Raw genomic sequence first — 27,273 nt, 5'->3', positions numbered from 1 at the left:
CCAAATTATAAAGCCCGGAGATACTACGCCGTCCACATCGGGGTAGTTTTCAACGGACGGTATCAAGTCGTGGGCAAACTGGGCTATGGCTCAAGCTCCACCATCTGGATATGTCGCGATCTGACGTAAACCTCCCGATTGACCGTCAAAATTAACCGGACGTAGCTCACGTATCCTACATCGCCCTGAAGATCTACGCGAACAGTTCGAGGTTCCATCGGGAACTCCCAATATACAACCACCTCAATCAAATCCAATCCAACCATGTCGGCCGTAGATTCCTTCGAATGTTGCTTGATTCATTCGAGATCGCCGGGCCGCACGGTACAAGGATCGCGTCGATCTGGAGATCTTTACGCCTGTTTGCACTAACTTATTGTAGGCACGTGCTTGCGCATATAGGTGCATCACTTAAACTTTCATCAGTTTACCATCATACCAGTCTGCCCTCAAGCCAGTTGATACTTAATGTACAAATAGAGTCATCTAACATAGAATTTCAATGGATCGAGATACCAACGTACGAAAAAAAAAGTACTACGGCAGCTTCTATTCAATTCAGATATCAAAGTCAGTAGCTATCATACATCTCTACAGAAATGCCTGGACAGGTACTATTGTCGTTTGAAGACTTGATCCAACTATTAGCTTCCAAGTCTTTGAGGGTACCTAATCTGCCATGGGAGTGCTCCTGGCCACCAACAGGGCCTAAAGGCATGATCACGGATTTGTCGTTCGATAAAAAAAAATAAAACTTCTCCAGAGTCTCCATTGTTACTATTATTATTATTATTTTCATGCCAGTCTGGCCCAAAAGGTTCCAAGAGGACCAGTCTGGTGATTGCATTAGCAATGGGCTCCCGACTCTGGGTCGTGATTTACCGTTTCCTAAGGGACTATGGTCTTGTGGTGATGTGTGGTGCTGGCGGATTTGATTAGCTCCAACTCGTGTTTTATGGTCATTGTATACAGACAGGATGGTGCAGTTAGAACTATCAAGATTCAGAGAAGTTATATGGACATGCCTAGGAAAAGTATATCAGCAAAAAAAAGAGTCATCTCGTATAGAACAAAAAACAAGGCGTCCTTTGTCGCTAGAACTGAAATTCCATTGTTCTCACATTGACTGTTTATCGTCTCCTTTTGTAGGAAGGGATAAGTGGAGTGCAGTAACGAGGAAACTGTTTTTGAAAGAACATTCGAAACTCAAACATGAGAAACAGTCTTGTGCAAAAAAGACACTAGACATCACGTTCTTTGAGAGTGTCGTTTCATTGTCGAGCTTATGACATATATGTACACCTTTTAATATAATGAAATATGTCCATCGAATGAAGGGCTTTAATGCCTAAAATCACCTATGAATAAGGTTCTTGACCATCTCACCAATGGCCAGCGAGCTCGTCAGCCCAGGGCTTTCTATACCCAACAGGTTGATGAATCCGGGGAACCCTTCCTCTTCCTGTATGATAAAGTCCTGGAACCCTTTCCCGGTAGTCGCAGAGCCAGCTCGAGACAGCTTAGGTCTAATCCCGCAGTAATCCAGATCGATAGCCTCGGGGTTAACATTTGGCAGGTAAGCTTGGATCTCCGGTAGCGCTTGTTGCAGCCGTGCGGGACTGGGCTTCAGGTCGTTTGGGTCGTCGACCCATTCGACATCCGGCCCAAAGCGGATACGCCCGGCCAAGTCCAGGGTGAGATGGGTGCCTAGACCACCGTGTCCGGGCATCGGAGCCGGGTAGATGAGGGTGCTCGTCTTGGGGTGGGACGCGGAGTACGAGAAATACGTGCCCTTGGCGTAGTAAGGAGTGCGATGCCGCTCCGGGGGCAGGATCATGTTGTTGATGTAGCAAGCGAAGTTCCCTGCGCTGTTGATGAGGGTCTCGGCGGTGATGGAGTCCTCTGAGCCATCCTCGGACGTGGCGAATATCCGGTAACCTTCCTTCCCGCCGTTGATGGGCTCAATTCGGGTGACTGCGGTCTGGAAAGCGACGTCCCCTCCTCTATCCTCAAAATCGCCCTGCAAATAAGTCATCAAGGAATGGCTGTCCACGATCCCGGTGGTCTCACTCTCCACGATACCTCCGTCTGCTCTGACCTCCGGTTCCCTCCTCTTGGCCTCCTCGCGCCCGACGATCCGCGTCGGCACACCTATAGACTTCGCATGCTCATTGACCTTGAGACATGCTTCCCATTGCTCCTCATTCTGCGCGACGATCCACTTCTTCGTGTTCCGATGCGGGATGCCGTGCTTCGCGCAGAGATCGTACATCATCTCCCGTCCCTTGATACACAGCTTCGTCTTGAGCGAGTCTTTACCGTAGTAGAGACCGGCATGGATGACCTGCGCCAGTTATCTGTCAGTAAAGGAATATTTCAACGGGTCCTCACACTGATTCTGAGTGTAAGATACCTCTGAGTTGCGGCTACTCGTCTCCGTGCCAGGAGCCCCATGCCGCTCGAGTAATATGGTCGACGTTCCATCTCTGGAGGCCAATTCGCGGGCGATTGCGAGTCCTACGACTCCAGCTCCAATAACCTGTGTGGAATTAGATTCCGTTTCGACACCAAGTATCAGAGAGGAAGAATTTCGGATATACCGCATGGGTGAAGTCGGCGCTGGATGCGCGCGTGACAGAGAAGAAGCGTCGCTGGCAACGGAGAGCCCGACGGAGCAAGCTGGGACGGGTCATCATGACGTGCGTTGAGGATTGCGCCAGCTGCGCTGAAACTGTGGATTTCTTGCGGGATAATTGGAGTTAAATATCACCGTCCCCCCATTTCTGGTCCTCTGGCGTCGAGTGCGCGCGCCGGCACTCCGCAATCTGGGGCACCGAAGTGGAATCGGCGAGAAGACCGATAAGAGCCCCAAGCTCCGCCAACGGAGCGCACGTTGGAAAAATGTGGACCAGCGACCCTCTTGGAAGGCAAAGCTCTATGCCTTTAGAGGAAGGCGGAGTTCTTGACAAAGTTCCATTGATCAGGCGAGAAACAATTTTCTGCATTATTATATCAACACAGTTTTGCTACAGGTCAGCGCCTAGGGGATGATGCAGATTACAAATCGGCCGATATCGTAATTTATATTATATATCATATAAAACACCTGCATGGAGACAACTATAGCCTGGGTATCTTCAGGAAAGCTAAAAACGTGGCCCAGACTAGGCCTTCATAGGATTCAAAGTAAGTTCCCCGGGCGCACCTTGCTACCCTAGCCGCTTCTAAACCAGCGCGCCTGTCTCGGATTCTACATTTCATATCCTCCCCAGTGCCATCGTTGCCATGGACTATACCGGGGAACTTGATATAGCCCCTGCTCTGCAGTCCCATTTCTGAGACTGCATATACGGCAATTCCGCTCGGCTGTGATCTCTCCCAGAAAGGGGGTGTCCATACAGACACCATGATATCGAGATTCAGCGTATCTGTGGACGACCCTAGCCTCTTCGACTAGCGCTTTTGAGCATTTCATCAAAATGCTAGACAGAATTTAGCAGGCGACACGGGAAGAAGACAGATTACTTTGTACTTACCTCTTTCTGCTCTGCTGCTAGCTTGCCGTCGGTATCCTAACCACAGGTCAGCGAGTGTAGAAAATCAGGGGAAAGGACAACGTACGCTTATGATCGTCAAGATCAAAGAGTAGTTGTTGAACAAGAACCGCTCCCGGCTTCTGGCATCTCCGCTGACCCTGCTCAGCCTCGTGAGGAAGGAGTCGAACTCCGCCGTCAATCGCGCCAGGCTGTTCGACACCGGTTCATCGTCTCCCGCTTCACTGCTGAGTGCCAATATACCATGCAGAAGCTGGCCGAACCTTTGAGTGAGAAAGTGTGGCGCAGAGGATTGCCTGGAGTCGTCGCCTCCCGCTAATGAAAAAGCAGATACCGCGCTCCGCCCGGAACCTGACACCATCCTCTTCAGTGACTCGCAGTGCATGTCCATGATCACCTGGAACCGGGGCCAAAGGAGCATGTTTGTACCGTTGATGTACGAGTCGGCCACGGGGACCTTGCGCCGCTGCAATTCGAAAGCCGCATGCTGATTCAATCGTACACAGAGCAACACGCCAAGGCAGTCCGTCGAGTTCTCGATAAGTTGCTTCGTCAAAGATTGCCCGAGGGCAAATACAGGCTCGAATATCTCAACGGCCCGGCGCGAGATTTGGTGGAACGACTTGGCGGCGAACATTTCTGTCATGAACGAGTATTCTGCTGAGACATTGTCCACCAGGGCAAGGTTGAAATTCCTGAATGGAACCTCGATCCCATGAACTGACTTATCCTCTTCCGCGAGATAGGATGATATCGCCATGTGATTGCTGGTCTTGAGAATATCAATACGTCTACCGAGCGAGAATGGATCATGTGCCGTAGAGACAGTGGCTGGAAATTGAATCAATATCTTCCTTTAAAAAAATCATGAAGAGGGAAAAAAGACTCACCACTTCTTTGTGAAGAAGGGTCGCCTCCCAAGACGTTATTCCGGTCCGTAGTATGGATTTTGAGATTCTCCAACGCCTGGTTGTATCGCGTGAAATTGGACAGATAGTACCACCTCATCGTGTTTATGTATGCTTGCGTGATCTCCTCGGTGAGGGTTGGATGGGCCCTCGAGAGGAAACTATAGAGATCCTTGAATTTAACGAGGTTCCTTTGCTGAATGATCTGGGCATTGATATTAGGCGATCGCAGCGCTTTAATTTGAGAAACTAGATAGTCGCGAATTCTTTCAACCGCCTTTTACCCTTGTCAGTCTACGAGCACAAGTCCTCCAATCGCGAAAAATACTGACCTTGTTCTTGATATCCGTCAAGAGCGGCTTCACGTCTTCGATCGCTTTTACACTACCGGAGCTGGCAGCCTTCGCCTCGATGGTGGCAGATCGCGCTTCTATTTCATTCAGAGCTTTTACCCAGTTTTCATCAATCGGTCCGTTGACTATTGATTTGACAGCCCTGGGTGAGATGCTGATTTCCTCCACAGCAGGCCCAAGAAGACGCTCCACGTTTCGTCTGTTCTCCAGCATTGCGTTTAACTGTATCGATCGAGTTTGCAGGGATTCGATTTCAGCAGAGACGACTCCCAGTTCGGTCTGGAAGTCCGTCAAGTATGATTCGACCGCTTTCAAGACATCGTCACAGTCCTAAGAGATTCCATCAGCACAGCCGCGGGCAGAGGCTTATGAAACCGATCATACAGCAATGGCGTTATGAAGATCCTGAAATTTATCTCTTTCTTGCTCAACTATAGATTGTATTAACAACAAGTCTTCTAATGAGTTGGTACCAAATGGACACGCCGTACACTGCTGGATAGTCTGAGCGCCAACCTTGCTCTTCAACATCCCGTCCGTTGCATCCTGCCTCGAGGCGAACTCCTCCAGACTGAGGTCTTCGAAGTCAATGGAATCGACGAGCTGCGCCGGCCTTTCTACAGGAGCAGCGGCGCGATCTGAAGACTCCCTGTCCTGACTTTCACTCCTCTTCTTGCCGATGATACCGTTCAGCACATCCAGAGGGTCTGCCACGTCCGAGGGACGTCGTCCGGAAGCTCCATGCCTGTAAACCATGCCATTGGGGGTGCGCGACGTGCTGGGCGAGGATGTCGTCGAATCGTTCGGGGTCAGCGACAGCGACGAGGAGGAGCGAGGACGGATCGCATGACGGTTTGGCTGGGGATTGGGGGAGAGATGGGACGGTCTCCGCGGTGTTGGGGAGTAGTTGCGGTTACTGTTGAAGGGGGTTGGAGAAGCGGAGGGCGTGAGGCGTTCGAGCCACATGCTGGAGCTGTCCTGGAGATGCTGACCTGGTATAGATGGAGCTCGAGCTCGACTCGACGGTCGAGATGCTACGGGCGCCCGGATAAACTGCGGGCGCAAGCGCCGCCCCGACGCTAGGCCGCAATGCGCGTTAGCGCCTCGAGACCCCGCCACAACAGAAGTGGCCGACTTGAAAATCTGCCTTTTCGCTCTCGTTTCAGACTTCTTCCCCATTTCATCCCTCCCTTCCACGAATTTTGCTGCTTTGGTCTGCCATCACTCTCTCGCGTCCCTCCGACACCTAGCGATCCATCTTTCGACTACCAGCACCATGGCCGACGACTCGCAGGTAAGTCGTATTTCCATCTCGTTTGAACATCTCGGCTCTTGTATTTTCAGCCCCGCATCTTCATTCGATTCCAGCCCATTGAAGAATCCCTCACCCAAGCACAACCCGGCTTACTGACATCCTCTCTCGTGCAGCATGAGCAGAATTTCGAGTCCGCCGACGCCGGCGCGTCTCTCACCTACCCTATGCAATGTTCCGCTCTGAGGAAGAACGGTTTCGTTGTCATCAAGGGTCGCCCATGCAAGATCGTGGAAATGTCGACCTCCAAGACTGGCAAGCACGGCCACGCCAAGGTCCACATCGTCGCCCTCGACATCTTCACCGGCAAGAAGCTTGAAGATCTCAGCCCCTCCACCCACAACATGGAAGTCCCGAAGGTCACCCGCAAGGAATACCAGCTCGTAAGTAGTCCCAGTCATTTGTCTCCGCGCTGTGAGCGGCCGCTGACCAACACGATAAGCTCGATATCACCGACGACGATTTCCTTTCTCTCATGTCGGAGGACGGCAACACCAAGGACGATGTCAAGCTCCCTGAAGGTGAGGTCGGTGAGAAGATGAGGAAAGCGTTTGACGAGGGCAAGGACCTCAGTATGTTCCACATTTCAGCAATCCCTTGGATTTGGGCCCGAGATATCTAACCGCTCACTTCAGATGTCACCATCCTGACCTCCATGGGTGAGGAGGCCGCCATGGACTTTAAGGAAGCCCCCAAATAAGCGTCTGCTAAACTCCTTTCCTCCCGTACTCTCTTACTTCTATGTGAAATTTCACGCCCCAAAGATTGCGTCAAGAATACATCCTCAGTTGTCCGTGGAGGCTTAAATATCTTTGGGAAATTACGGCTTGCTTGTTTCTGCCTTATATCGGTCAATGTACCTTCATATGTGGGCTGAACCCGCGAAGAATTGTTCTTGAGTGGCTACGTATATTATGCCTTCTTCAGGAGAAGACTTTGGAGTTCAGCATCCTCACGATAGCTTGACGAACAGAGAAAATTCAACTAAGCTGAAGCAACGCGTCAGCTTTTAATGTTGACGTGCTGACTTTTTTTTCCCAAAAGTTTTTTTTTTCGTCCAGTAAATTCCCCTAGGATTGGTTGTGTTCGTAAAGTACTGTACCTATCCCTATGTTGGCGAACCGTGTGCCGTAGTCAAGAAAATTTGTGTGGTGGCAATCCGACCGCAGAACGTGGTTCGCGACCGCGATCTTTGCTTTGGCTCCCGCTATAATTTATCGAGTCGTCGTCACGAACATGAACAATCTGGACCCCTATGGAGTACATCACCCGCGGGGTCTGCGGGCAGGAAGGTTGCCGTGAAACACGGTATTACCTGGATAATGGACTCTGGTTCTGTAGACGAGGCCACCAGCAAGAGGTATGGAAACGCTGCCTTCGCACCATAGGCTCACCGTCAAAAGACATGTGTCCTATCTGATGCATCTCTTTTTTCTAACTCTTGTAGGGCCGACAAGTCGAAGAAGATCCCGATGATTTCGGAACCCAGGGCAAGACACACCGGCTGAAGAAGGCCGCTGTAGAGAAGACCCAGAAGAGTACGCCCTCATCAACATGAACCCGTACTCTTTTCGTGCAAGGTAGATAGATGCAGAAACAGGACAATCTCTGACCTCTAGCAGCGTATCGCGGCCGTCAGGCGTATACCCTGTTTTTACAGGTTTACCAGCTGATTCTCTGGAAGCAGTGTTTTGCCCTCGTGCAGGGCAAAGGATTTCCGCCGCAGCTAGAGGTCCGCGACATTCCCTTTTCCCCCTCATATTCTAACAAATGGACTAATTGATTCTAACCTTACATGCAGAATGTAGTCAAGGATCTTTGGGCTCTTCGTCTTCAGAGGCTTTCGGACCGGATTGAAGATTCTTCGGAAGCGGACGAAGACAGCAATGTGCAGATCTTCAGTTCCCAGGCTGTGGCCTCTTCTGAAGCCGATGAAGCGGCCCAGGGTGGTAGCAGGAAGGCGACTGATTCGCCCAGGCTGATCGATTCCCTGGCACTTTGTTACTTGGGTGCTTTGCTCTTGAGGTTGCCGGTTGGTGTTGGCGATATTCATCGGTAAGTGATCTTCCTGAAGGGGCTCTTGAGCTGAAGTTTGTCTGGGATATCGTTGTCTGATCAGTGCCTTGCAGCTTTGCGATGCGAGAAGAGGTTCCTTATATCAGGGTGATCAAATCGATACCGCGGGAGATGAGAGACAGACTTCCCCAGGAGTATCACAGTGCGCTCGACACGAGGGTAAGTAAAGTGTTCGTTCTTAATTTCATTGATCCGAGCTGACATCTGTGAAGACTATCTTAAAAGCAGAGCATCTACACAGAGCAGTGCTCGACTTAGCTCTCCTCTACTATCGAGAGTTTGGCGTCACATTTCCTCCGCTGAACGCGCCGCTCATGCTGTTCGGTTATGTCAAACGCCTTGCGCTGCCTTGTAAGATAACCCAGGATAAAAAAATGAGGATTATCCAATTCTAACAGAAATGCGACAGTGGAGATCTACCCTGCCGTGAACCACCTGCAAAAGCTGGTCGGTTTTACATACAGCTTTCCAACCGACTTTAAAGGAAAGATTAGGCATCTAGTTCTTCCAGAAGCACAGATGATCGCCCTGGTTGTCATCTCCACAAAGCTGTTTTTCCCATTCGACGATGTCAAGAGATACCCGACTTCACTCAGAGAACCGACAGCTCAAGTCATCGACTGGAAACTCTGGGCGCAGGCTCAGAGGCAGTTCGAGAGCAGAGCGACGGCAGGAGGGAGGATTGGCAAGGGCAATGAAATATTGGTCAAGGAGAACGACGTTCTCAAGATGACTAGCCAGCAGTTGGATGAGTATATGGATTGGTATGAGAAGAGCTGGCTTGACAGTAGTAAAGGTACGACACAGAATGACTTCCTTTCCCCAACGACTGAATTTACAGTTCCTAACCTCACAATTACAGTCTCAAATCCCCTAGCTGATATGTTCCCCACCGGACGAATGGGGACGGGCACTGAAACCCAGCCCAACATCCCTGCTCCAGTCCCAGAGCTAGATGACGAAGAAGCCATAAACGAGAAGATCAGGACAGTGATGAGCGAGTTAAGGCCCAGAAGAGCCATCACAAATGAACAGGCTGCGAACCTGGAGAATGAGATCCCTCGTCCTGGATCCTTTTACCGGCACTATCGAACCGAGTCCAGTCTCCCAGAAACTGCAAAGCCGTTCTACGAAGCAGCTGCTAAGGTAGCGGGGCTGTCTGTCCGGACGCTCGTAAAGGTCGTGTTTCAGACCGAGCTGAGAATCGAGCGGTGGCAGGAGGACAGGAGGAGAATGGGGTATTACGGAGAAGATGTCGGGTTTGTTGGTGGAGACGAGAGTATGGATGAGATGGAAGAGGATATGGAAGAGGAGCAGGCGTTCTCGGAGCCGGAAGGAATATGACAAAGTAACTGGGCTACTATTGCTAATTATTTGCATATCACTAATGATGGAGCTATTGTCATGATTAATGGTAATCGGATATTATACGAGCTATCCAGTGAACCATCCATATCGTCTCCAGCAGTGTCATTCATAGGCGCCGCATAGGCTTGCATTAGGCTTCGTTTGCCTTAATGGAACGAAAGCCTATGTCATCCATTACCCAAATTGGTAAAGGAATTATTGAATAATCCATGGAAAGAACTCGTTCCCTAGAGACTGGCAAAAAAATGCAAGATAACAGTCCCAGTTTCTTCCCAGGTTCCAGGCTGCCAAGCAGTGAGCAGCAGCGGATGTGGAGAAGCCCTCCAGGCCGGTCCCCATTCCGCATCAGGTCACTCACGGAAACGGAAATCTAGGGTTTAGGGCATCGCCATCGGCGAATAATTCGCCCCACTCCCTGCTAAGCGAGAATCCATCTTCAAATTGTCACCGGCTTCCCAACGACCCGAACAACCCAGTCAGTGACAATCAGCCAGCACTCGACGAATATCGCAACCAGTAAGTTCCTCATCGATCCCTGATTATGTGTGTGTGAAGTGTGAAATGAAATGATAGCTAACGACTGGTTTTCCGTCTTACAGTGCAGATGTAGGTTTCTCCCACAACCTAAGTCTTTCCCCTTCGTTTCCGTTTCGTTCCCACGCGCAACGTTTTCCATCGAGATTCGCGACAAGACAGAAAAATCAGAAAAGCAGAAAAATGCTGACCCGGTTGAAAACAACAGCTTCGTCAAGACCCTGACGGGTAAGACCATTACCCTCGACGTCGAGTCGAGCGACACCATCGACAACGTCAAGGCCAAGATTCAGGACAAGGAGGGTATCCCCCCGGACCAGCAGCGTCTTATCTTCGCTGGTAAGCAGCTCGAGGATGGCCGCACTCTGAGCGACTACAACATCCAGAAGGTACGGAGGAATTCCCTTTGCGCTCGTTTGATATCATATTGGTCGGTCTTGGATGCGGACAACATTGGTGTGGATGATCGGGGATGAATTGTGAACACAAGAGAAGCAGTTTGGAGTTGTTCAGACGGAGAGGCCGACAAGATAAGCGCAGTGTTGGAGGATCCATTTTGAGAAATATACGGTCTGCTGACGGAATGCGAAAACCTACAGGAGTCCACCCTTCACCTTGTCCTCCGCCTCCGTGGTGGTATTATTGAGCCCTCCCTGAAGGCTCTCGCCTCCAAGTACAACTGCGAGAAGTCCATCTGCCGCAAGTGCTACGTACGTCACCATCTATCTATCTCGCAACCCACGGACCCCCGAATATCAAATCAAACATGTACTAACGCTCCTGGCTTAATAGGCTCGTCTCCCCCCGCGTGCCACCAACTGCCGCAAGAAGAAGTGCGGCCACAGCAACCAGCTGCGCCCTAAGAAGAAGCTCAAGTAAACGATTTACTTTACTTCCCTATTTTTTTACGTGCGGTTGTTGTTTGCTACGGGTTGTGGGGAGGTGGTGAACTTGTTTCAAACAGAAAAAGATTTGGTTGCAGCATCCAAAAGGAAGGCATTTTATGAAATGAAAACAAAAAAAGGCGTTGAAAGATTTGAGAGAGCGAAATATATCCCTTGAAGTTCAATGTCCTATGACCTGTTAGAGGTTGTGTTCCTTCCTCTTGAGAAAGTTGCAATCGAACAAGTTCAATTGTCCAAAAGGCCAAAAAAAGAGACGTACCACTACTATGCTTTTTCTTGTAGTCTGTCGTGCCTAATTCACGCAACTGTATAAATTCTGTCAAAGACCAAACCATGCTCTTCATTTTTGGGTAGAATAGAGTACTAAACGCAATTCGCATCCATAGTACTAACTAATGCAAGTATCGAAAGAAGAGAGCTAGCTGCTTCCAGAGCGGATTCCACGTCCAAGGACCTTTCAACTCGGCCAGGACATGCTGAGGTTAGGTTAGGTAGGTAATCGTACATAGAACGAAGCCGTTCACATTCCATACATCATCCTCCTTTTATCGTCATGGTCATCATCATCGTCTTTATCATCCTCCTTGTGCTTGTTCTTCTTGGACACGGGGCTTCCGTGACTGTAAACAACATCAAGTATGTTAGCAATTGCTCCCCGAAACTGAAACCAATATCAAAGGGGAAGGAGAACTGGAAATAGACTCACGCAAAGAACAAGATCTTAATCGCAATCGCCAATCCCGCATGCAGCACCACGACCAGGATCAGAAGGATCTTACTCGTCTTGACGTCCGTCGCGCTCAACACGGGCCACAGATTCCTGAGGAGGAAAAACACCGTCCACCCGAACCCGACCCCGACCAGCGCCCAATTCAGCGCCGTCAGCGGACTCCAGCTGACCAGCGCGATGGCGATCCAGACCAGATTCGCGTACCCGTACAGCGCCCAGCACTCGATCAGATCGGCGCTGGTGCTCCCGAACCAGCGCAGCGCGCCCCACAGCGCGATGGGCAGCACGCCGGTATAACCGTAGATGAGGCCCGCCGCTCCGGAGAGCAGACGGAAGTCGTACTCGAAGTGCTCCTTGTCGTGGTTGGACAGGTACTGCGAGATGGTGCCCGTCAGGAAGAGGATGACGACGACGGTGGTCGCGATCCAGAAGGGTCCGTACAGGTCCGGGTTGCCGTCGAGGACGTCGAGGAAGTTGGAGCGCGGGTAGAGAGCGGCGGTGCACCGGCGGAGGACTTCGTTCGTGTCCACGTCAAAGTACTGCGAGTAGTAATGGATGGACCAGAGGCGGTGCTTGGAGGGTGTCCCGCCGGGGGATGTGTCGCGGTGACCACCACGCCCGCGGCCGCGGGATGAGTCTCCTCCTCCTTCTAGGAAGGGGGCGGAGTCGGATGGGACTTTGGCGTTGCGTTGGTCGTTTTCAAAGTCTAGAAAACGAATTCGATTAGAATGGTTGATTTAAAGACGTATGAGTTGAGAAGACGTACTGGAGGGGTGGAATTCGAGGTCCTCCTGCAGGTCGGTATGGCCGAGGTCACCCTGTCAATTGTTGTCAGTTTGGACACGTAGAAGGAGATGCGAAAGAGATGGACTTACCTCGGCATCGACATCTACAACCACATCGTAGCCCCGGTTCGCCATGTTGGGACGCGTCTGTTGTCTGTGGTCTTGGAGGGCGTGGGAGGACAGCTGTGAGATTCCTAAGATGCCAGTGCACGAGTGGTCGTCATCGCGCTGGAAGCCACGCACCAGCCACGGGTTGGTGGATACGGCCATGCAAACAATAGATGGGAGCCCTCCCGCACGGAGCTGCCCACCGCCCGTGCCCGCTCCTAGAACGCAGAATTAGATCGCTTCAAGTTATCAGAATTGTAAACTAATCTATTATTAATACATACTAGGTAACTAGTTACTCAATACTGTTTTGTGGTATCTATCTCCCTAATTATCCACCCCATCTATTGTAACTTTTTGTAACAGAGGACCACATCCTACAATACACCAACCCGATACCCGCCCGAGTCGAACGCCTGATCGCAATAATCTACGGCTTCCAATCCTGAAACACCTCTCTAACCCTTCCGATATAATTCCAGAGTGGCGCATCGAGCCCATTCCTCCTGATCCAGAAGGAGAGCAGCGCAACGAGAACGGCAAGACCCACAGAACTGATAGGTTTTCTGTACTGCCACAGAACGCCAAGGGCCTTCCGTCTGAACTCTTCCCGTTGTAGATCCCGTACCTGCAACTTGAATAGCTCCTTTGCTTCTTCAGTGCTGCCCTCTACGGAGATATTCCGGGAGGTTTTGAGCACACTGTATTGCGGGATTTGCTTCCAAGCTCTGAACGGCAGTGACTCGGGAGGGTGGTCCTTATATAACTTTATAGCATTTGATATAAGGCCTTCGAGGTCGAGTGGGGTAGGGAGCTTCGATAGGGTAAAATGGAGCATCTCCGGTTCGTCGACGGGGATTTCGAAGACCTCCTTCCTGCGGGAAAGGATAATCGCCGCGAAGAGGTAGATAGATACGACTGGCTCGTGTGCGAGCAGGAAATCGTATAGTCGAGCGATGTCCCTATACTCCTGAATGTCATGGGCGTATAGCGTAAGGGTCGCCGCCAGAGCAAAGTATGGCCGCGTTCCGGCGAGATGCCGTCGCAATTTCGAGTCAACCCTCTCGAGAATTGCCGGAATAAGCTGCAGGTGCTTCAAAGCGGGAGAAAGGGAAGGGAGCATGTAGTCTCGGATACGAAAGAGGGATACTCGGGTAAACGCCGGGACAGCCTGCTGCACGCCAAGTACTAGAAGCAGGACTTGCGCTATGTCATGGTATCCCTGAAAGTAACACAACATAGGATACTTCCGCAGGATCTTTGTAATCAAATCCGATAGTTCCTCTTTCCTCGCATCAAGTTCTTTGTCAGTACCTGGAAAGAGGGACGTTCAGTTATATGACCCGTGGCTATCGGGGTGCTGGAATAACTAACAGCGTGGATAGTACACAAACGACCGATTTACATCCAACTTGACCTGGGCCTCATCCCCGTGGGGCGGTAAGTCGTTCCAAGCGGCAAGCTCTTCATCGTTGGTGTTTCGATCGCTTCCCAAGAGGATGGGCCCTATGCTAAAGATGTTATGATACAAGCAGATACTTAATGGGTAACGACGAAGGTCACATACATGCCAACCGTCGAAGCTCATCTTTCAGCAAGCCACCTTCTGAAGTAGCGTAAGAGACCAGTGCATCGAGATCGTGTGCCTCACAGGCCTGTCGGATAAGATCTGCTTTCTCAGCTACTGGATCTGGGACATCTGGAGTCTCCGGCACGATGGACCCCTCGACCGCTCCATCGAGGGACGGTGAGCCTTGTGACTCCGCCTCCATGGCACAACAGGCAGGCCCTAGTATGGCGGGCAAGAGACTCGTTGGTCAGCTATAGATCGACGTGGCGGAGTCAACGCAGCTTGCAAGTTTGCTGATGAAGACAGGAAGATGCAACCCCCTGATGCAAAGGCAGCATCCAGGCTCCCGAGGGCTGGAGAGTAGACGGATCGAACTTTTGAATGACAAGGAATCTCAGAAAAGAAAAATAATCAGCCATTCATTTCATTCCCAGCTCTTCCGCGCAGCCTTATCAACAATGGCTGATACAGCTGAAATGCGCATGCGCAGCAGTGGCAGGTGGTTGAGTCAGTCAGTCCATAAGAAGAGAAGAAAAAAGTGAAAAAAAAAAGCGTTTCAACAGCAGCAGAGAGGGAGTGACAAGAAGAGAATAAAGAGAGCGGCCACGCTGCAGGGAACAGCGTAGTCGGGCATGCAAGCACAAGACGTGTTTCAGCCCTGAGACGCTGTTTCTTGGGCGTTGAGGAGCTCCGCAGCTGCCATGATTATTGGAGAGGGGCCGCTGCGGGCGCGTCTCAGCGCGTGATTGGCCTGAGGGGTGACAGGACGTGACAGGACATGACGACCGTTACGGCAGCCTGGACCTGGATGCAGCCCATCGCGCGCCGTACGGAGTACACGGTTCACGGTACACAGTACCGCCTGGAGCAGACGCTCTCTCCATGTCGTGCATGCTGTACAGCCAGCGAACCCAACCACGTCCCGATCTCATCTGCGCCCTGCATCGGTTAGCCTCCATTTTCCCTTTCTCGAACCATGCTCCCCAAAGTACATCTCCAGCGGGTGGCATGAGCCATCTCCATCCCTAACAGTCAGCACTGTGATCCGCGCTGTGGGTCCGGTTGGGCTACCTCCAACCGCTTGCGACTCTCTCGTTGAATCTTATACCTCTCTTCCTGGCAGACCGCAGAGACTGCATCCTACAGGCATGTCTCTTGCCCTATAAATAATTCTTCTCGATAGGGCTGCAGAGGTGCAGTTGTATTCCCCGGGCTGCATATCTTTGGTCTGAACGTTGTTGTTCTAACTAGTAGGATTTTCCCCACACATTATGACGGAATTCCATAACCCTGCATGTCTATCTGCTATAGATAAATCTTTTGCTCTCTAGTACTCTGTGTGCTGCGCCTCCTTTCCCTGATCTGCTTCCTAGGCCATTGTGTCCGTTTCCAAAGTTGCACTTTTCTCTCTTCAAATTGCCTTGCTCTCGTGTCAGAAATATTTTACTTTTTTGACACGTGCAAGCGACAGCTAACCCCCATTTTCTATGCTCCTCTTAAACCAACGCTAAACCGTTTCCCCTCAGTTTCATGCTTCTACTTCCTTCCATTTCTTCCCTTCCTTCAGCAGCGGCATCATGGCTCTGCAGGTCGCCCACTTGGATAACGGCGTTTGGACCACCCGGCGTGTCGAAGTCAGTGAACTGCTGGCGCAGAACCGTGCCAGGCGGACTGAACCACCACAGAAGGTCGAAGGCCCGAAACCAAAAATTGGCCTCCTCTCGCAGACCGTGATACCCAGCCCGACAATTCAATGGGTTCTGACAGCACGCCTGAGAAGCAAACACCACAACGATGTTGTCTTCGTCGGAGAGAGATCGATACAGCTCAAAGAGGCTGTACTTGGGCTACACCTCGAGGATGTCACAACCAAATCAGATTTCGATGCAAATATTATTGCAGCTAAGGTCATCAATGCAAGCCCCGAGTTGAGCTGGGAAGCACAAATGAGACTGGGAGCGGATCCTGGGAGGACGGCCGAAAGTCCAGAACCTCACGACACTCTCCCTCCTCAGATATTGGTGCTCACATTAGAGTCAAAGGAATTAGTATTTCTTTACCATGCAGCGGAAACCCCCCTTAAAGAACCCCGTTTTGTACATTTTCGCAGACCCTTGCCTTCAGATGTCAGCCTTCTCGAGAAATTCGGTCGACACATTGCAGTGGATCCGAGGTAAGATCTTCTCCAGACTTGCTGTGAGATAGCATCTCTCACAGCCTGCAGATCCCGCGCAATCGCGGTTGCTGCATCAACCGATTATTTTGGGGTCTTTACATTAAAACAACCCCAGACCCTTCAGTCTCAGATGGCTCAAGGGAAACTGAATCCAATATCAGAGGTAGGCTCCTCGTTATTAGTCTATTCCCTCCATCAATGGAATATGACTGATACTTCCTTCTGTAGGAACGCTTCTTCCGTGTCGATGGTGACATCCTGTTCATGGACTTTCTGTATCCAAAATCGGAGGATGAAGACCGAATAATATTGCTTCTGTTGGTCGCAAAGGATCAGACTACAGAGGCTATCTGTTACGACTGGGATGCAAGTGAAAGTCTACGGCATGTTCGCCCGAGAATCACCGCAAGATGTCTTCCCCCGGAGGATAGGTTGCCAACTATACTAGTGCCGTTGACTAAAGCGACATCGTTTATGCTGGTTACGACCGTTTCGATGGCTGTTTACAAGAACGTACTTGACACTGGAGCGGAAAGAGCGCCGAGCAGATATCCAATTCCCTCCACTGACCGCGAGTCCCAACGCTGCCCCTTGTGGACTCGGTGGGCGAGACCTTACCGCAACTGGCTATACAATCAGAAACATGATGACATCTATCTCTGTCGAGAAGACGGTAAAGTATTCTACCTCGAAATTGGCAACGAGGGCGAAATCGAACATCAGTCCCACCTTGGCGAACTTGGGTGTGACGTGGATGCTGCGTTCGATATTCTTGATTTCGGCTTCGAAGGTGGCGATCTGCTCCTAGTCGCTGGGAATATGGGCGATGGTGGATTGTTCATCCAGAGAGCAAGGGAACATCCAACGTGTGTCCAGAAATTCCTGAACTGGGCGCCCGTCATGGATTCTGTGGTCGTAGGTTCTGCTCACGAGGCAATCGACCGTGGGAATTCTTCCGCAACAGGAAACACTGTCGGTGAGCGCCTATTTGCTTGCTCAGGATCGACCATTGGCCGTGGTGCGGTTGTTGAGCTCCGGCATGGCATAGAGGCGCGAATAGGCCTGGTAATTCCACTTGAGGATTTGTCGAGCTCCAGGGACATCTGGACCATGCCAGACAATATCGATGGTGGTACCTATCTCCTCACTTCAGACCCCGTCTCGTCTACACTCCTTTACCTCCCGACTGATACTGGAGAGATATATGCGATGGATGAGTCAGAGTCTGGGCTGAACTTTTCTGCGCAGACATTGGCCAGTGGATACACATCTTCTGGTGTCATTATCCAGGTCACAGATGGCTCAATTAACCTCGCATCCCCCAGCGAGCCGACTTCGAATTTCTCTTTTTGCTTTGATGTCGGTCAAATAGTTGTTGCCGCTGCAGTTCACGGTGCAAGCTCCCTTTTTGCCACTGCTGTCAGGAGCAATAATGAAGTGCGTATTCACCTAGGAAGGGTGTTGTCATCTGATGGTGGGCTTCAGATACAAGATGTTGGGCAGCCGGTTTCGATCTCCTACGAACCCATATCCCTTTCGATTGAGAGGTTTGATTCGACCGGTTTCATTTTTGTAGGTACGAGTCGTGGAAAACTCGTCATTTATCACATCGAGGAGGAGCGCATTGCTCGGTCAGCAGAGTATAGCATCGAACTAGAGGAGGGTGACGACGTATCGAAAGCAATCGAAAGCCTTGCTAGAGTCAACACGGTTAAAGACAATAAACCGGAAAAGTCGACATTATTCTGCGGTCTTAGAAGCGGCGCCTTGGTCCCGTTCGACATCAGTGTCAACAAAGCTGGAAATGCGTCTTTGATTGGTATGGATATTTCTTTTTATTCGAACTTCTTGATAAGTTCGCTAATTCGTCTGCATCGTTTAGAACTGAAGCAAGGCAGACCTTACAAACTAGGACAGACTTCTGTAAGGTTAAGTGGCAACCCGACCAGGGAAGGCTTCGCATTGGTGACATGCGGGGATGGATTCTGGCACTTATCGCACGTCAAGGACTGCGACTCGTCTGACTGCACCCTTCAGAAAATATGGATTACGGACCAGAACAATGTAAGTTTCGATGACCTTGCTCAAGTTCGATTGCTCACAGCGGTTTAGCCTGCCTTCCTTCAAAAGAGCGTTGACGTTTTTACCCTTATCGATGCCCAACCAGATTCGAGACCAGACAGCCTCTCTGGGTCACTTGTATGCATTAGCGAAGGGCAGCTTCTTATCTGCACTTTGGACCAATATGCCAAGCCTGTTCCTCGACGGATTAATCTACCGGGCAGCGCCAACAGGTTGACGTATTCAAAGCACCTCAAAAGTCTTGTTGTAGCATATACCGTTGTCGAGCTTGATCTAGGTACAGATCCCATCAGCCGTTATGCACGCCCTCGCATCGAATTTATCGATCCGGATTCTCAACGGCCAGAAATTGGATCTTTCCATACTACGGTTGGAGATACACAGGTTTCCCAACCGTGGAGACCATGTGGTGCAGCAGGGGAGAAGATAACCTGCGTTCTTGACTGGACCCCCAGACGTGACGGTGAAGAATACCATTTTATTGTGATCGGGACTGCGCGCAGACATCAGCAAGACAACGGCCGCGTTATCTTCCTACAAGCACAACGGGATCCGATGAATCCCGAACGAATCGACTGCTATGTCAAACATATTCATAAATTCGAGGGACCCGTACGTGCTCTTGCCCCATATGGCACCTTTACCCTGATGGTCGCCACTGGGTATGATATCGTTCCATTGGAGCCGAAATTTTCGGAAAAACGATGGGTTCGAGCAGCGCGCTTCAGATTAGCATCACCTGCTCTTTCAATCACTGTTCATGAGCAACATTTGTACGTGACGACAGCCAGGGAATCGCTGGTAGTACTCAAAGTCATCAACGACAAATTGGTTCTTTGGGCGCATGACCGCGTCAAACGCGAGGGGCTTTCTCACTTTCATATCGGAGGAGATGCGAAACTTACCATTGCGGCCAGTCGTGGCGGGACCATCAGCGCTCTGACGGAGATCAGTGTGACAGATAATGACAAACTGATGCCGACGCCACTCTCCGAAGCCCATTTGCCGCTTTCAATAATAAGGATCAGCCCTAGCTCTACATCTTGTTCTTCCAGCGTTATGTACGGCACAACCATGGATGGGGCGGTTTACCGCCTCACGATCCTTACGGAGAACGAGTGGCGCCTGCTGAGGTTCCTTCAGAATATATGCATGAGGGACCCAATTATATGTCCATTCAGCTCAGCCAGGAAGAGACGATGGAACTCTGCAGACATTGAACCGTCTACGAGCAAGCCATCGCACATGCACGTCGATGGTGACATCCTTGGCAGACTTCTGGAGTGCGGCAGTTCCCATCTGCGGCAGATGCTAACTGTGAATGAAGAAGACGCCAACATTGCCAGTCCAGAGATGGTGCCGGCAAAAGCACATATAGAGCGGTTCTCGGAGCTTGCGAATGAGACCTTCGGGGAGACTTTGGACCCGGTCCGCGACGTGATCAAGTGGCTGAGAAATTTGCTGCAGGTCAAACTTTGAGTGAGTTGGTTAGATCAGGATTTGGTTTGCACGTTGGAGCTTCCCGTTCGCGCATTTTACTGCGCTCATCTATTGCGTTTTAATGCATGATTGTATGTACATGCATTGATGATCCTAAAAAGATATTCTTTTGGGGGCGGTTTTACGCCCTCTGCTAGACCTAAACTTTTGTCCTTCATCTCTCTATTGTGTAGGGATATCTCCCGGCCTTTAGATAGGCAGTATAGGACATACTGGGTGTGCAAGAGTAATGAAGTAAATTTTGGAGTAGACCTAGCCTTCATACTCCTCAGACTGCGTCCTTTCGCTTTGCCACACACAGGGCAATCATGATCGTCTCTACATTTTTTTCATTGGCAATTATTAGAAAAATAATTTTGAGCTACTGAATTGTCTGTCTGATCTGATGGTACATGTTGCGAAGACATCATTTTCGAATATATAAATTCCAAGGTTCCTGGATATAGATCGCCAAGGAAGTGCAGACAGCTGAGCGCATTCTGAACAACAAGAAAACCGACCAGGCTGACAGATTCTTATAACATCCAACCCCTTACAGAGCTGGTATATTGTTTACATTTCCACGGTAGTTGGTGGCAACGGACACGTCTGTGAAGAGCTGGCAGGTGAAGTCACAGGCGACCAGCAGCAGCTGGAACCCAATCCGGCTCTCCGAATCTCGCCAGGCGTCCCCACCGCCGTCCAAAATTCGCACCCCAAAGAGACCAGCGCACTCTCTCCAACATCAACCCTTCACCCTTGGGGATATCTTATAAAAAGAGGTGAGACGTATAAACTCGTCCCTCTGCCTTTCTTTCTTTTCTGCACCCCCCCCGACCTTCCCTTGCGGTCGCAGGTTTTGTTCCTGTTCTTGTTCTGGCTTGTCGGCCCCGTCGCTGTAGTACGACCGACGACCGCACTACGATAACAGGGCAATAAATAATTATCCTCGTTATCCGTCCACACAACCATACATACCTCGGATGTCGCCACCACTACGCTCCGGTGTGTGAGACCTTCCTGGATTTGAATCTAGACCTTTATCCTTTTTGATTATTATTTCACGGAATTCCATTCCCCAACTTTTCTTACGCCACTTTTCTGAACCCCTCCATCCAACGAGCACGAGCACGAGACGACCTAGATAGATTAGTTCAAGATGGCGCCCAAGAAGAAGGGAGGCAGAAGACAAGATGACGACTGGGAGGCTGAGCTTGGAGAGGACATCTCCGGTAACAACGCGAACGGAGCAGCTACTGCGGATGCAGAGGCAGCCCCTCCAGCGGAAGATAACAACGCCGGCCAAGATGACGAGATGGGCGGCGGTCTCCTGGCCGCTCTGAGGAAGAACCGGAGCAAGAAGGCCAAGAAGGGCAAGGCCCTGGATAACGACTTCGTCGAGGGCGAGGATCCTACGCAGCAGCCGGACGGTCCTTCCGTGGACCTGGCGAGCAAGCAGCCCCAGGAGGCGACCTTTGACGATGAGGATGTCTTTGGACCGCCGAAGAAGGGCGGAAAGGGCGGCAAGGTTGCCAAGGGACCGGCCGCAAAGGCCGCTGCAGTGGAGGAAGAGGAGGAAGTAAAGACCGTCAAGTCGAAGAAGGAGAAGGAGAAGGAGAAGAAGGAGCGTGAGAAGCAGCGGAAGAAGGAACAGGTATGTTTTTAAGTACTCTCTACGATGATAAAATCGGACTACGTTTACTGACTGGAACTCTCTATCTAGGCTGCTAAGAAGAAGGCCGCCGGTCCAGCACCGGCCCCTAAGCCTGAACCTGCCAAACCCGCCCCCGAAGCTAAGCCTGAGCCCACTCCTGCTCCTGCTCCTGCTCCCGCTCCCGCTCCAGAACCAGCTGCTGCTGGTGGCAAGAAGAAGAAGGTTCCCGCAGCCCTCGAGGCTATCCGGAGACAGCAGGAGGCCCTGAGGAAGCAGCAGGAGGAAGCCGCGCGGATTGCCGCTGAAGAGAAGGCCGCAGAGGAGGAGAGACTGCGCAGAGAAGCTGAGGAAGAGCGGAAGCGGGAGGAAGCCCGTCAGCGCAAGAAGGAGAAGGAGAGAGAGAAGAAGGAACAGCTCAGGAGAGAAGGCAAGCTGCTCACCAAGGCCCAGAAGGAGGCCAAGGAGCGCAATGAGCTGCGTATGAAGCAGATGCTCGCTGCCGGTGTGGGTACGGTCGCTGGTCTGCAGGAGCAGGCCCCTGAGAAGAAGAAGCCCGTGTATGACAACCGGAAGAAGAAGGGCCCCAAGAAGCAGGAGGAGGACCTCGAGGCCGCCGCACTTCGCGCGCAGCAGCAGCGTGAGGAGGAAGAGCGGAGAAGAAAGGCTGAAGAGGAGGCGAAGGCCAAGGCTGAAGCTGAGGCTGCTGCTGCTGCCGCCGCTGCCGCCAAGGAAGATAGCGACGACGCTGTTGACGACTGGGAGAAGGCTGCCGACGCAGAGGATGTGAAGGACAGCTGGGATGCTCCTTCTGATGAGGAAGAAGAGGAGGCTAAGCCAGCTGCAAACGGAGCGCCGCCCAAGGCACCGATCACGGTGCCTGTCAAGGCGCCGGAAGAGAAGCCAGCAGCGAAGACTCCTGCTGCAGCTGCTGCCCAGAAGAAGGTCGAGTCCGAGTCCGAATCCGAAACCGAGTCCGAGTCCGAGGAAGAGCAGACGGCAACACAGAAGGCTATTGCGCAGAGGAAGGCCGAGGCCGCGGAGCGGAGAAAGAAGCAGCACGAGGAAGCCTTGGCTGCCCGGTCGAAGGACAACCTGCGTTCGCCTATTTGCTGTATTCTTGGACACGTCGATACCGGAAAGACCAAGCTTCTGGACAAGATCCGTCAGACCAACGTGCAGGAGGGCGAAGCCGGAGGTATCACCCAGCAGATCGGTGCTACCTACTTCCCTGTGGACGCTCTGCGTCAGAAGACCGCTGTCGTGAACAAGGATGGAAAGTTCGACTTCAAGATTCCCGGTTTGCTCGTCATCGATACTCCTGGTCACGAGTCGTTCTCCAACCTGCGGTCGAGAGGTTCGTCTCTGTGTAACATTGCCATTCTGGTCGTCGATATCATGCACGGTTTGGAGCCGCAGACTCTCGAGTCCATGAGACTGCTTAGAGAGCGGAAGACGCCGTTCATTGTCGCGCTGAACAAGATCGATCGTCTGTATGGCTGGAAGAAGATCGACAACAACGGCTTCCGGGAGAGTTTGGCCATGCAGAGCAAGGGCGTGCTGAACGAGTTCCGCACCCGTGTCGAGAAGACCAAGCTTGCCTTCGCCGAGCAGGGTTTCAACTCGGAGCTGTACTGGGAGAACAAGTCCATGGCTCGCAACGTCTCGCTCGTGCCCACCTCCGCACACACCGGCGAGGGTATCCCCGATATGCTGAAGCTCCTGACGACTCTGACCCAGGAGCGTATGACCAGTTCCCTGATGTACCTGTCCGAGGTCGAGTGTACTGTCCTCGAAGTCAAGGTCATCGAAGGTCTCGGTACCACCATCGACGTTGTCCTGTCGAACGGTGTCCTTCGTGAAGGTGATCGAATAGTGCTTTGCGGTCTAAATGGACCTATAACAACGAATATTCGAGCATTATTGACACCTGCACCGCTCAAAGAACTGCGTCTGAAGTCGCAGTATGTTCACAACAAGGAAGTCAAGGCGGCCCTTGGTGTCAAGATCGCAGCCAACGACCTTGAACACGCCATTGCGGGATCTCGCCTGCTCGTCGTCGGTCCTGATGACGATGAGGAGGACCTCGAGGAGGAAGTCATGTCGGATCTGGAGAACCTGCTTAGCAAGGTCTCCAAGGACCAGCGCGGTGTCAGCGTCCAGGCTTCTACTCTTGGATCCCTCGAGGCTCTGCTCGAGTTCCTCAAGGATATGAAGATCCCTGTGTCCAACATCTCCATCGGTCCTGTCTACAAGCGTGATGTCATGATGGCCGGAACCATGCTGGAGAAGGCCAAGGAGTACGCAGTCATGCTTTGCTTCGATGTCAAGGTCGACAAGGAAGCGCAGGCCTACGCAGACGAAGTCGGTGTGAAGATCTTCACGGCCGACATCATCTACCACCTGTTCGACGACTTCACCAAGCACATGCGGGAGCTGACGGAGAAGAGGAAGGAGGAGAGCAAGCTCCTGGCCGTCTTCCCCTGCGTTCTCAAGCCTGTCGCTGTGTTCAACAAGAAGGACCCGATCGTCCTTGGTGTCGACGTGTTGGAGGGCAGCCTTCGTCCGCTTACTCCGATCGCCGTCGTCAAGAACAACCCGGTCACCGGCGCGAAGGAAATCCTCAACCTTGGCAGAGTGTAAGTTTTTCCCTCACTATCTCCCTTCACTAAGAAAAAAGAAGACCATCGCAGCTAACATTTGCACAGCCAATCCATCGAGCGTGAACACAAGCAGGTCGCCATCTGTAAGAAGGGCCAGCCCGCCGTGGCCATCAAGATCGAAGGCCCCAACCAGCCGGGCTACGGCCGCCAGCTGGACGAGAAGGACACGCTGTACTCGCTCATCTCGCGCGCGAGTATCGACACGCTCAAGGAGTTCTACCGGCCTGAGGTCTCCATGGAGGAGTGGGCACTCATCAAGAAGATGAAGCCGCTGTTCGATATTCCTTGATTGGCGTTGTCTTCTGTCTATATTATCCAGACATTTATTTGTATTGTCTGGTTCTGGTCGGGTCGGGTCCCTCTGGAATGGATTGATGTTGGCTTGGGACCGGCTTTCTGTTTCTCTTTTTTATTTATAGGCTAGGTTAGGTTTCTAGTGATGGTGATGATTCATTTGATGTGTCTTTTTTTGTTCTCGTCGGGGGGTTTTCTTTCCGATGGCTGTTGATGTACCTGTTATGTTTTTTTTTCCTTTTTGTTTTTATCTTCTTGCCGCGAATGATTCATGTACACATGAGGCAGGAATGAAATGGAATATATGAGATGAAGACGGAAGAAACAGAACGAACAAAAGTTTTTTCTTTAAAAAAAGACCGTTGATTTGATTGGTAATATATTCATTGGTTCCGTTGATTCATGAAGCCCATTCATGCCCCATGATCACGACGACCACGGTCAAGAACAGTTACCATAAGTAAAAAGATGACGAGGTTAGTTTCACGAAAAACAAAAAGAAGATGGGAGAGAAAAAAATTGATCGTTTTGGATTTTTTTTAATTCGGGTTTTCAATTTTTCAATTTGTTTGTCAGTCATTCTGGCGGTCTTGGGGATCTTCTTTTTTTCCTCCAGTCCTCTCCTCTCCTCTCTGCTTTTGGATTCGATAGCAATGCATCTTTTTTTTTATTATTTTTTTTCTCAACTTGCTTTTTTGATCACCAGGTTGAATAAATAGAAAAATATAAGGTATATATAGATCCCTCCGTGGAAGAGGAAACTAAATCCAGAGAACGATTGAAATGAATTGCCTCTGCTTTTTTCTGCTGCTGTTGTTATTGGTTTTGTCTCTCTGTCTCTACATACATAGATAGACACATATCATCATCTAACCACCCACCCGTCCGTCCGTCCATTCAATCAGAACAGGATCTCTAATATAAGGAAACAAACAAACATTACGTATTCACGCAAGTATTAACCTCCAACTCATAACCATCTTTAACAACACGCAAAATTCATTCCTCAGGCTCCCACTTCTCCACCCGTCCTCCCCTATCCACCCAATCCACCCAGCTCCCATCATACACCCCCACCCTCGCGGGATCATACCCGGCCTGCAGCGCCAACTGCGCCGCCGCGCGCGCCCTCACGCCCGCCTTGCAGTAGAACACGACGGGCTTGTCCTGGACGTCCTTGGTCTCGCCCGTCTCGTCGACCTCGAAGTTTTCGGAGGCGGTGCTGGATGCGACGCCGGGTTTCGGGAATCCGAACCGGGTCTCGAATTCCTCGGGGGAGAGGAAGAGGGCGTCGGGTTGGGAGGCGAGGGGGATGGAGAGCGCGGTGGGGATAATGCCGGTGGAGGAGAGCTCGGCGGGTTCGCGGACGTCGATGAGGATGGCGCGGGGTTGGGAGGTGGGTGAGGAGGGGGAGGCGGAGGGGAGGGCGGCGTTTACCTGGTCGGAGGCATGTTAGTTCTGGGAGTTGTTTTATGCTTGGATGTAGAGAGATATAGAGACAGGGAAATAACATACATCCTCAAACCCCCACTCGCTTCAGCTGCGGCGCGTCGCTCTGTCCCAGCTCGTTGTCGCTGGCGGTATTCGAGTTCGAGGTTTGGCTCTTCCACCGGATCTGCTGCTGCTGCTGCTGCTGCTGCGGCGTCTGACCCAAGGAGAATCTCCACGTCCTTGCCTCAACGCTCTGTCTGCTCACAAGACCCGTCCTCAACCCCCGTCTGCAGGTAGCATTGATGTTCACAGACCGGCATCCGGTTGCGCGAACTGCGGCGCGGGAAAGGGATCCGAGCGGGCGGGCGAGGGAGATTGTCAACGCCATTGTGTGCTCTGTTTCTTGCAGTCTCTCTGTCTCCGATCCCGTGCGTCCCTAGTCTCTCCAGGCGAGAGGCGATGGCAAGAATCGGATCGACTCAAGGCCCGTGTTGATGAGGAGGTTTGAAGACGAATGGAATGTAAGCGGGTGATGTCAGTGAGCGGGTAGCCCATCGCCTCACCGCCCGCACCGCAACTCTCCACCCGCGGCAGAATCTACCGCCATATTTTCACTACTGGTCAGAGAGATCGGTTTCTTCAAAAGTATAGAATTAGAGTACACTGGCTTGGACTGGTCGATAACAAGGCCTTCCATCCGCAGACTTCACGAGGATCCCAGTTAGAGCGAAAAACCAAAAAAGCTATTAATAATTATGTCTAGGGTCATATACATCTAATCGCCATAGATCACCCAAGCACCCTTCCAAAGCAAACAGGGTTAACCGAGGTTGATTGTAAACAGGGCGTCAAAACATCATGTCTATTCTGTGTATGGTAAAGGAAAAGTTTCCGATGCCCTGTTGAACGCGGCTGCGTTCGCTGGGGGCCGTGGGACGTGTCAAGTGGTGGGAATAAGCTAATCCACCCCCAATCCCGGCTCGTGGTGCGGATTGGGCATGGCAAACCCTGCCGGTACAAGGCCTGGAATAATAAAGTAAAAGAGTCCTGTGCCGTCCTATCTCCAGTGGAGGGAAAAGCAGAACAGAGAAGACAATGAATGATGCTTCGGATGATGTCACTCGAACGCTTTTTACGCCGGCCTCGGGCCGTCGGGAGCCTTATGGAGGCGGTGTGCCCTGCGTTGAGCGATCTGTACAGTACAGTGCCGTGTCCCGTCGGTGTAGGAACGCTTATGCGCGGTTGCGGAACACCAGGTGGCAGTCGTCCTGTAGCCTGTCAGAATCATACAAAG

The 27,273-nt window shown here is 51.4% G+C and overlaps 11 protein-coding genes across 11 annotated transcripts in view; 5 read left to right on the top strand and 6 right to left on the bottom strand.

Moving 5' to 3' along the window:
- Positions 1 to 1,354: 1,354 nt before the first annotated feature.
- On the bottom strand, positions 1,355 to 2,693 carry VTN00DRAFT_7752 (uncharacterized protein; the record flags this gene model as incomplete). The annotated part of the gene is made up of 3 exons (XM_069434530.1): positions 1,355 to 2,344; positions 2,414 to 2,539; positions 2,601 to 2,693. The coding sequence occupies 3 exons, from the start codon at positions 2,691 to 2,693 to the stop codon at positions 1,355 to 1,357; spliced, it is 1,209 nt and encodes a 402-aa protein (XP_069286018.1).
- A 747-nt stretch (positions 2,694 to 3,440) lies between these two features.
- On the bottom strand, positions 3,441 to 5,781 carry VTN00DRAFT_7751 (uncharacterized protein; the record flags this gene model as incomplete). The annotated part of the gene is made up of 7 exons (XM_069434529.1): positions 3,441 to 3,482; positions 3,537 to 3,572; positions 3,622 to 4,385; positions 4,445 to 4,739; positions 4,795 to 5,145; positions 5,200 to 5,246; positions 5,307 to 5,781. The coding sequence occupies 7 exons, from the start codon at positions 5,779 to 5,781 to the stop codon at positions 3,441 to 3,443; spliced, it is 2,010 nt and encodes a 669-aa protein (XP_069286017.1).
- A 310-nt stretch (positions 5,782 to 6,091) lies between these two features.
- On the top strand, positions 6,092 to 6,827 carry VTN00DRAFT_7750 (uncharacterized protein; the record flags this gene model as incomplete). The annotated part of the gene is made up of 4 exons (XM_069434528.1): positions 6,092 to 6,109; positions 6,244 to 6,510; positions 6,570 to 6,699; positions 6,763 to 6,827. The coding sequence occupies 4 exons, from the start codon at positions 6,092 to 6,094 to the stop codon at positions 6,825 to 6,827; spliced, it is 480 nt and encodes a 159-aa protein (XP_069286016.1).
- Positions 6,828 to 7,382: 555 nt separating this feature from the next.
- On the top strand, positions 7,383 to 9,547 carry VTN00DRAFT_7749 (uncharacterized protein; the record flags this gene model as incomplete). The annotated part of the gene is made up of 8 exons (XM_069434526.1): positions 7,383 to 7,487; positions 7,575 to 7,665; positions 7,750 to 7,859; positions 7,929 to 8,182; positions 8,257 to 8,362; positions 8,416 to 8,554; positions 8,613 to 8,999; positions 9,066 to 9,547. The coding sequence occupies 8 exons, from the start codon at positions 7,383 to 7,385 to the stop codon at positions 9,545 to 9,547; spliced, it is 1,674 nt and encodes a 557-aa protein (XP_069286015.1).
- A 269-nt stretch (positions 9,548 to 9,816) lies between these two features.
- Positions 9,817 to 10,984, top strand: VTN00DRAFT_7748 (uncharacterized protein; the record flags this gene model as incomplete). Its single annotated transcript, XM_069434525.1, has 6 exons — positions 9,817 to 9,920; positions 9,999 to 10,087; positions 10,171 to 10,177; positions 10,314 to 10,494; positions 10,705 to 10,815; positions 10,898 to 10,984. 6 exons carry the CDS (start codon positions 9,817 to 9,819, stop codon positions 10,982 to 10,984), a joined length of 579 nt encoding a protein of 192 aa, XP_069286014.1.
- Positions 10,985 to 11,530: 546 nt separating this feature from the next.
- VTN00DRAFT_7747 (uncharacterized protein) lies at positions 11,531 to 12,795 on the bottom strand (the record flags this gene model as incomplete). The annotated part of the gene is made up of 4 exons (XM_069434524.1): positions 11,531 to 11,630; positions 11,717 to 12,446; positions 12,507 to 12,558; positions 12,616 to 12,795. 4 exons carry the CDS (start codon positions 12,793 to 12,795, stop codon positions 11,531 to 11,533), a joined length of 1,062 nt encoding a protein of 353 aa, XP_069286013.1.
- A 268-nt stretch (positions 12,796 to 13,063) lies between these two features.
- VTN00DRAFT_7746 (uncharacterized protein) lies at positions 13,064 to 14,405 on the bottom strand (the record flags this gene model as incomplete). Its single annotated transcript, XM_069434523.1, has 3 exons — positions 13,064 to 13,947; positions 14,008 to 14,139; positions 14,201 to 14,405. 3 exons carry the CDS (start codon positions 14,403 to 14,405, stop codon positions 13,064 to 13,066), a joined length of 1,221 nt encoding a protein of 406 aa, XP_069286012.1.
- A 1,375-nt stretch (positions 14,406 to 15,780) lies between these two features.
- Positions 15,781 to 19,940, top strand: VTN00DRAFT_7745 (uncharacterized protein; the record flags this gene model as incomplete). The annotated part of the gene is made up of 5 exons (XM_069434522.1): positions 15,781 to 16,376; positions 16,428 to 16,542; positions 16,608 to 18,198; positions 18,262 to 18,443; positions 18,492 to 19,940. The coding sequence occupies 5 exons, from the start codon at positions 15,781 to 15,783 to the stop codon at positions 19,938 to 19,940; spliced, it is 3,933 nt and encodes a 1,310-aa protein (XP_069286011.1).
- Positions 19,941 to 21,099: 1,159 nt separating this feature from the next.
- VTN00DRAFT_7744 (uncharacterized protein) lies at positions 21,100 to 24,543 on the top strand (the record flags this gene model as incomplete). The annotated part of the gene is made up of 3 exons (XM_069434521.1): positions 21,100 to 21,594; positions 21,664 to 24,230; positions 24,300 to 24,543. 3 exons carry the CDS (start codon positions 21,100 to 21,102, stop codon positions 24,541 to 24,543), a joined length of 3,306 nt encoding a protein of 1,101 aa, XP_069286010.1.
- Positions 24,544 to 25,547: 1,004 nt separating this feature from the next.
- Positions 25,548 to 26,367, bottom strand: VTN00DRAFT_7743 (uncharacterized protein; the record flags this gene model as incomplete). The annotated part of the gene is made up of 2 exons (XM_069434520.1): positions 25,548 to 25,985; positions 26,074 to 26,367. The coding sequence occupies 2 exons, from the start codon at positions 26,365 to 26,367 to the stop codon at positions 25,548 to 25,550; spliced, it is 732 nt and encodes a 243-aa protein (XP_069286009.1).
- Positions 26,368 to 27,211: 844 nt separating this feature from the next.
- Positions 27,212 to 27,273, bottom strand: part of VTN00DRAFT_7742 (uncharacterized protein) — a gene marked incomplete at both ends in the record, with an annotated part of 2,200 nt that continues 2,138 nt past the window's right edge. Inside the window, one exon of the mRNA XM_069434519.1 lies at positions 27,212 to 27,247. Coding sequence (XP_069286008.1) covers positions 27,212 to 27,247 — 36 coding nt within the window. The remainder of the gene's footprint in view (positions 27,248 to 27,273) is intronic.

The sequence above is a fragment of the Thermoascus crustaceus genome (assembly GCF_041956765.1).
Source record: "Thermoascus crustaceus strain CBS 181.67 unplaced genomic scaffold VTN00scaffold_5, whole genome shotgun sequence".
NCBI classification, from domain to species: Eukaryota; Fungi; Ascomycota; class Eurotiomycetes; order Eurotiales; family Thermoascaceae; genus Thermoascus; species Thermoascus crustaceus.
Note: the sequence above shows the minus strand (reverse complement) of the source record. Positions and strands in the feature narration are given on the sequence as shown.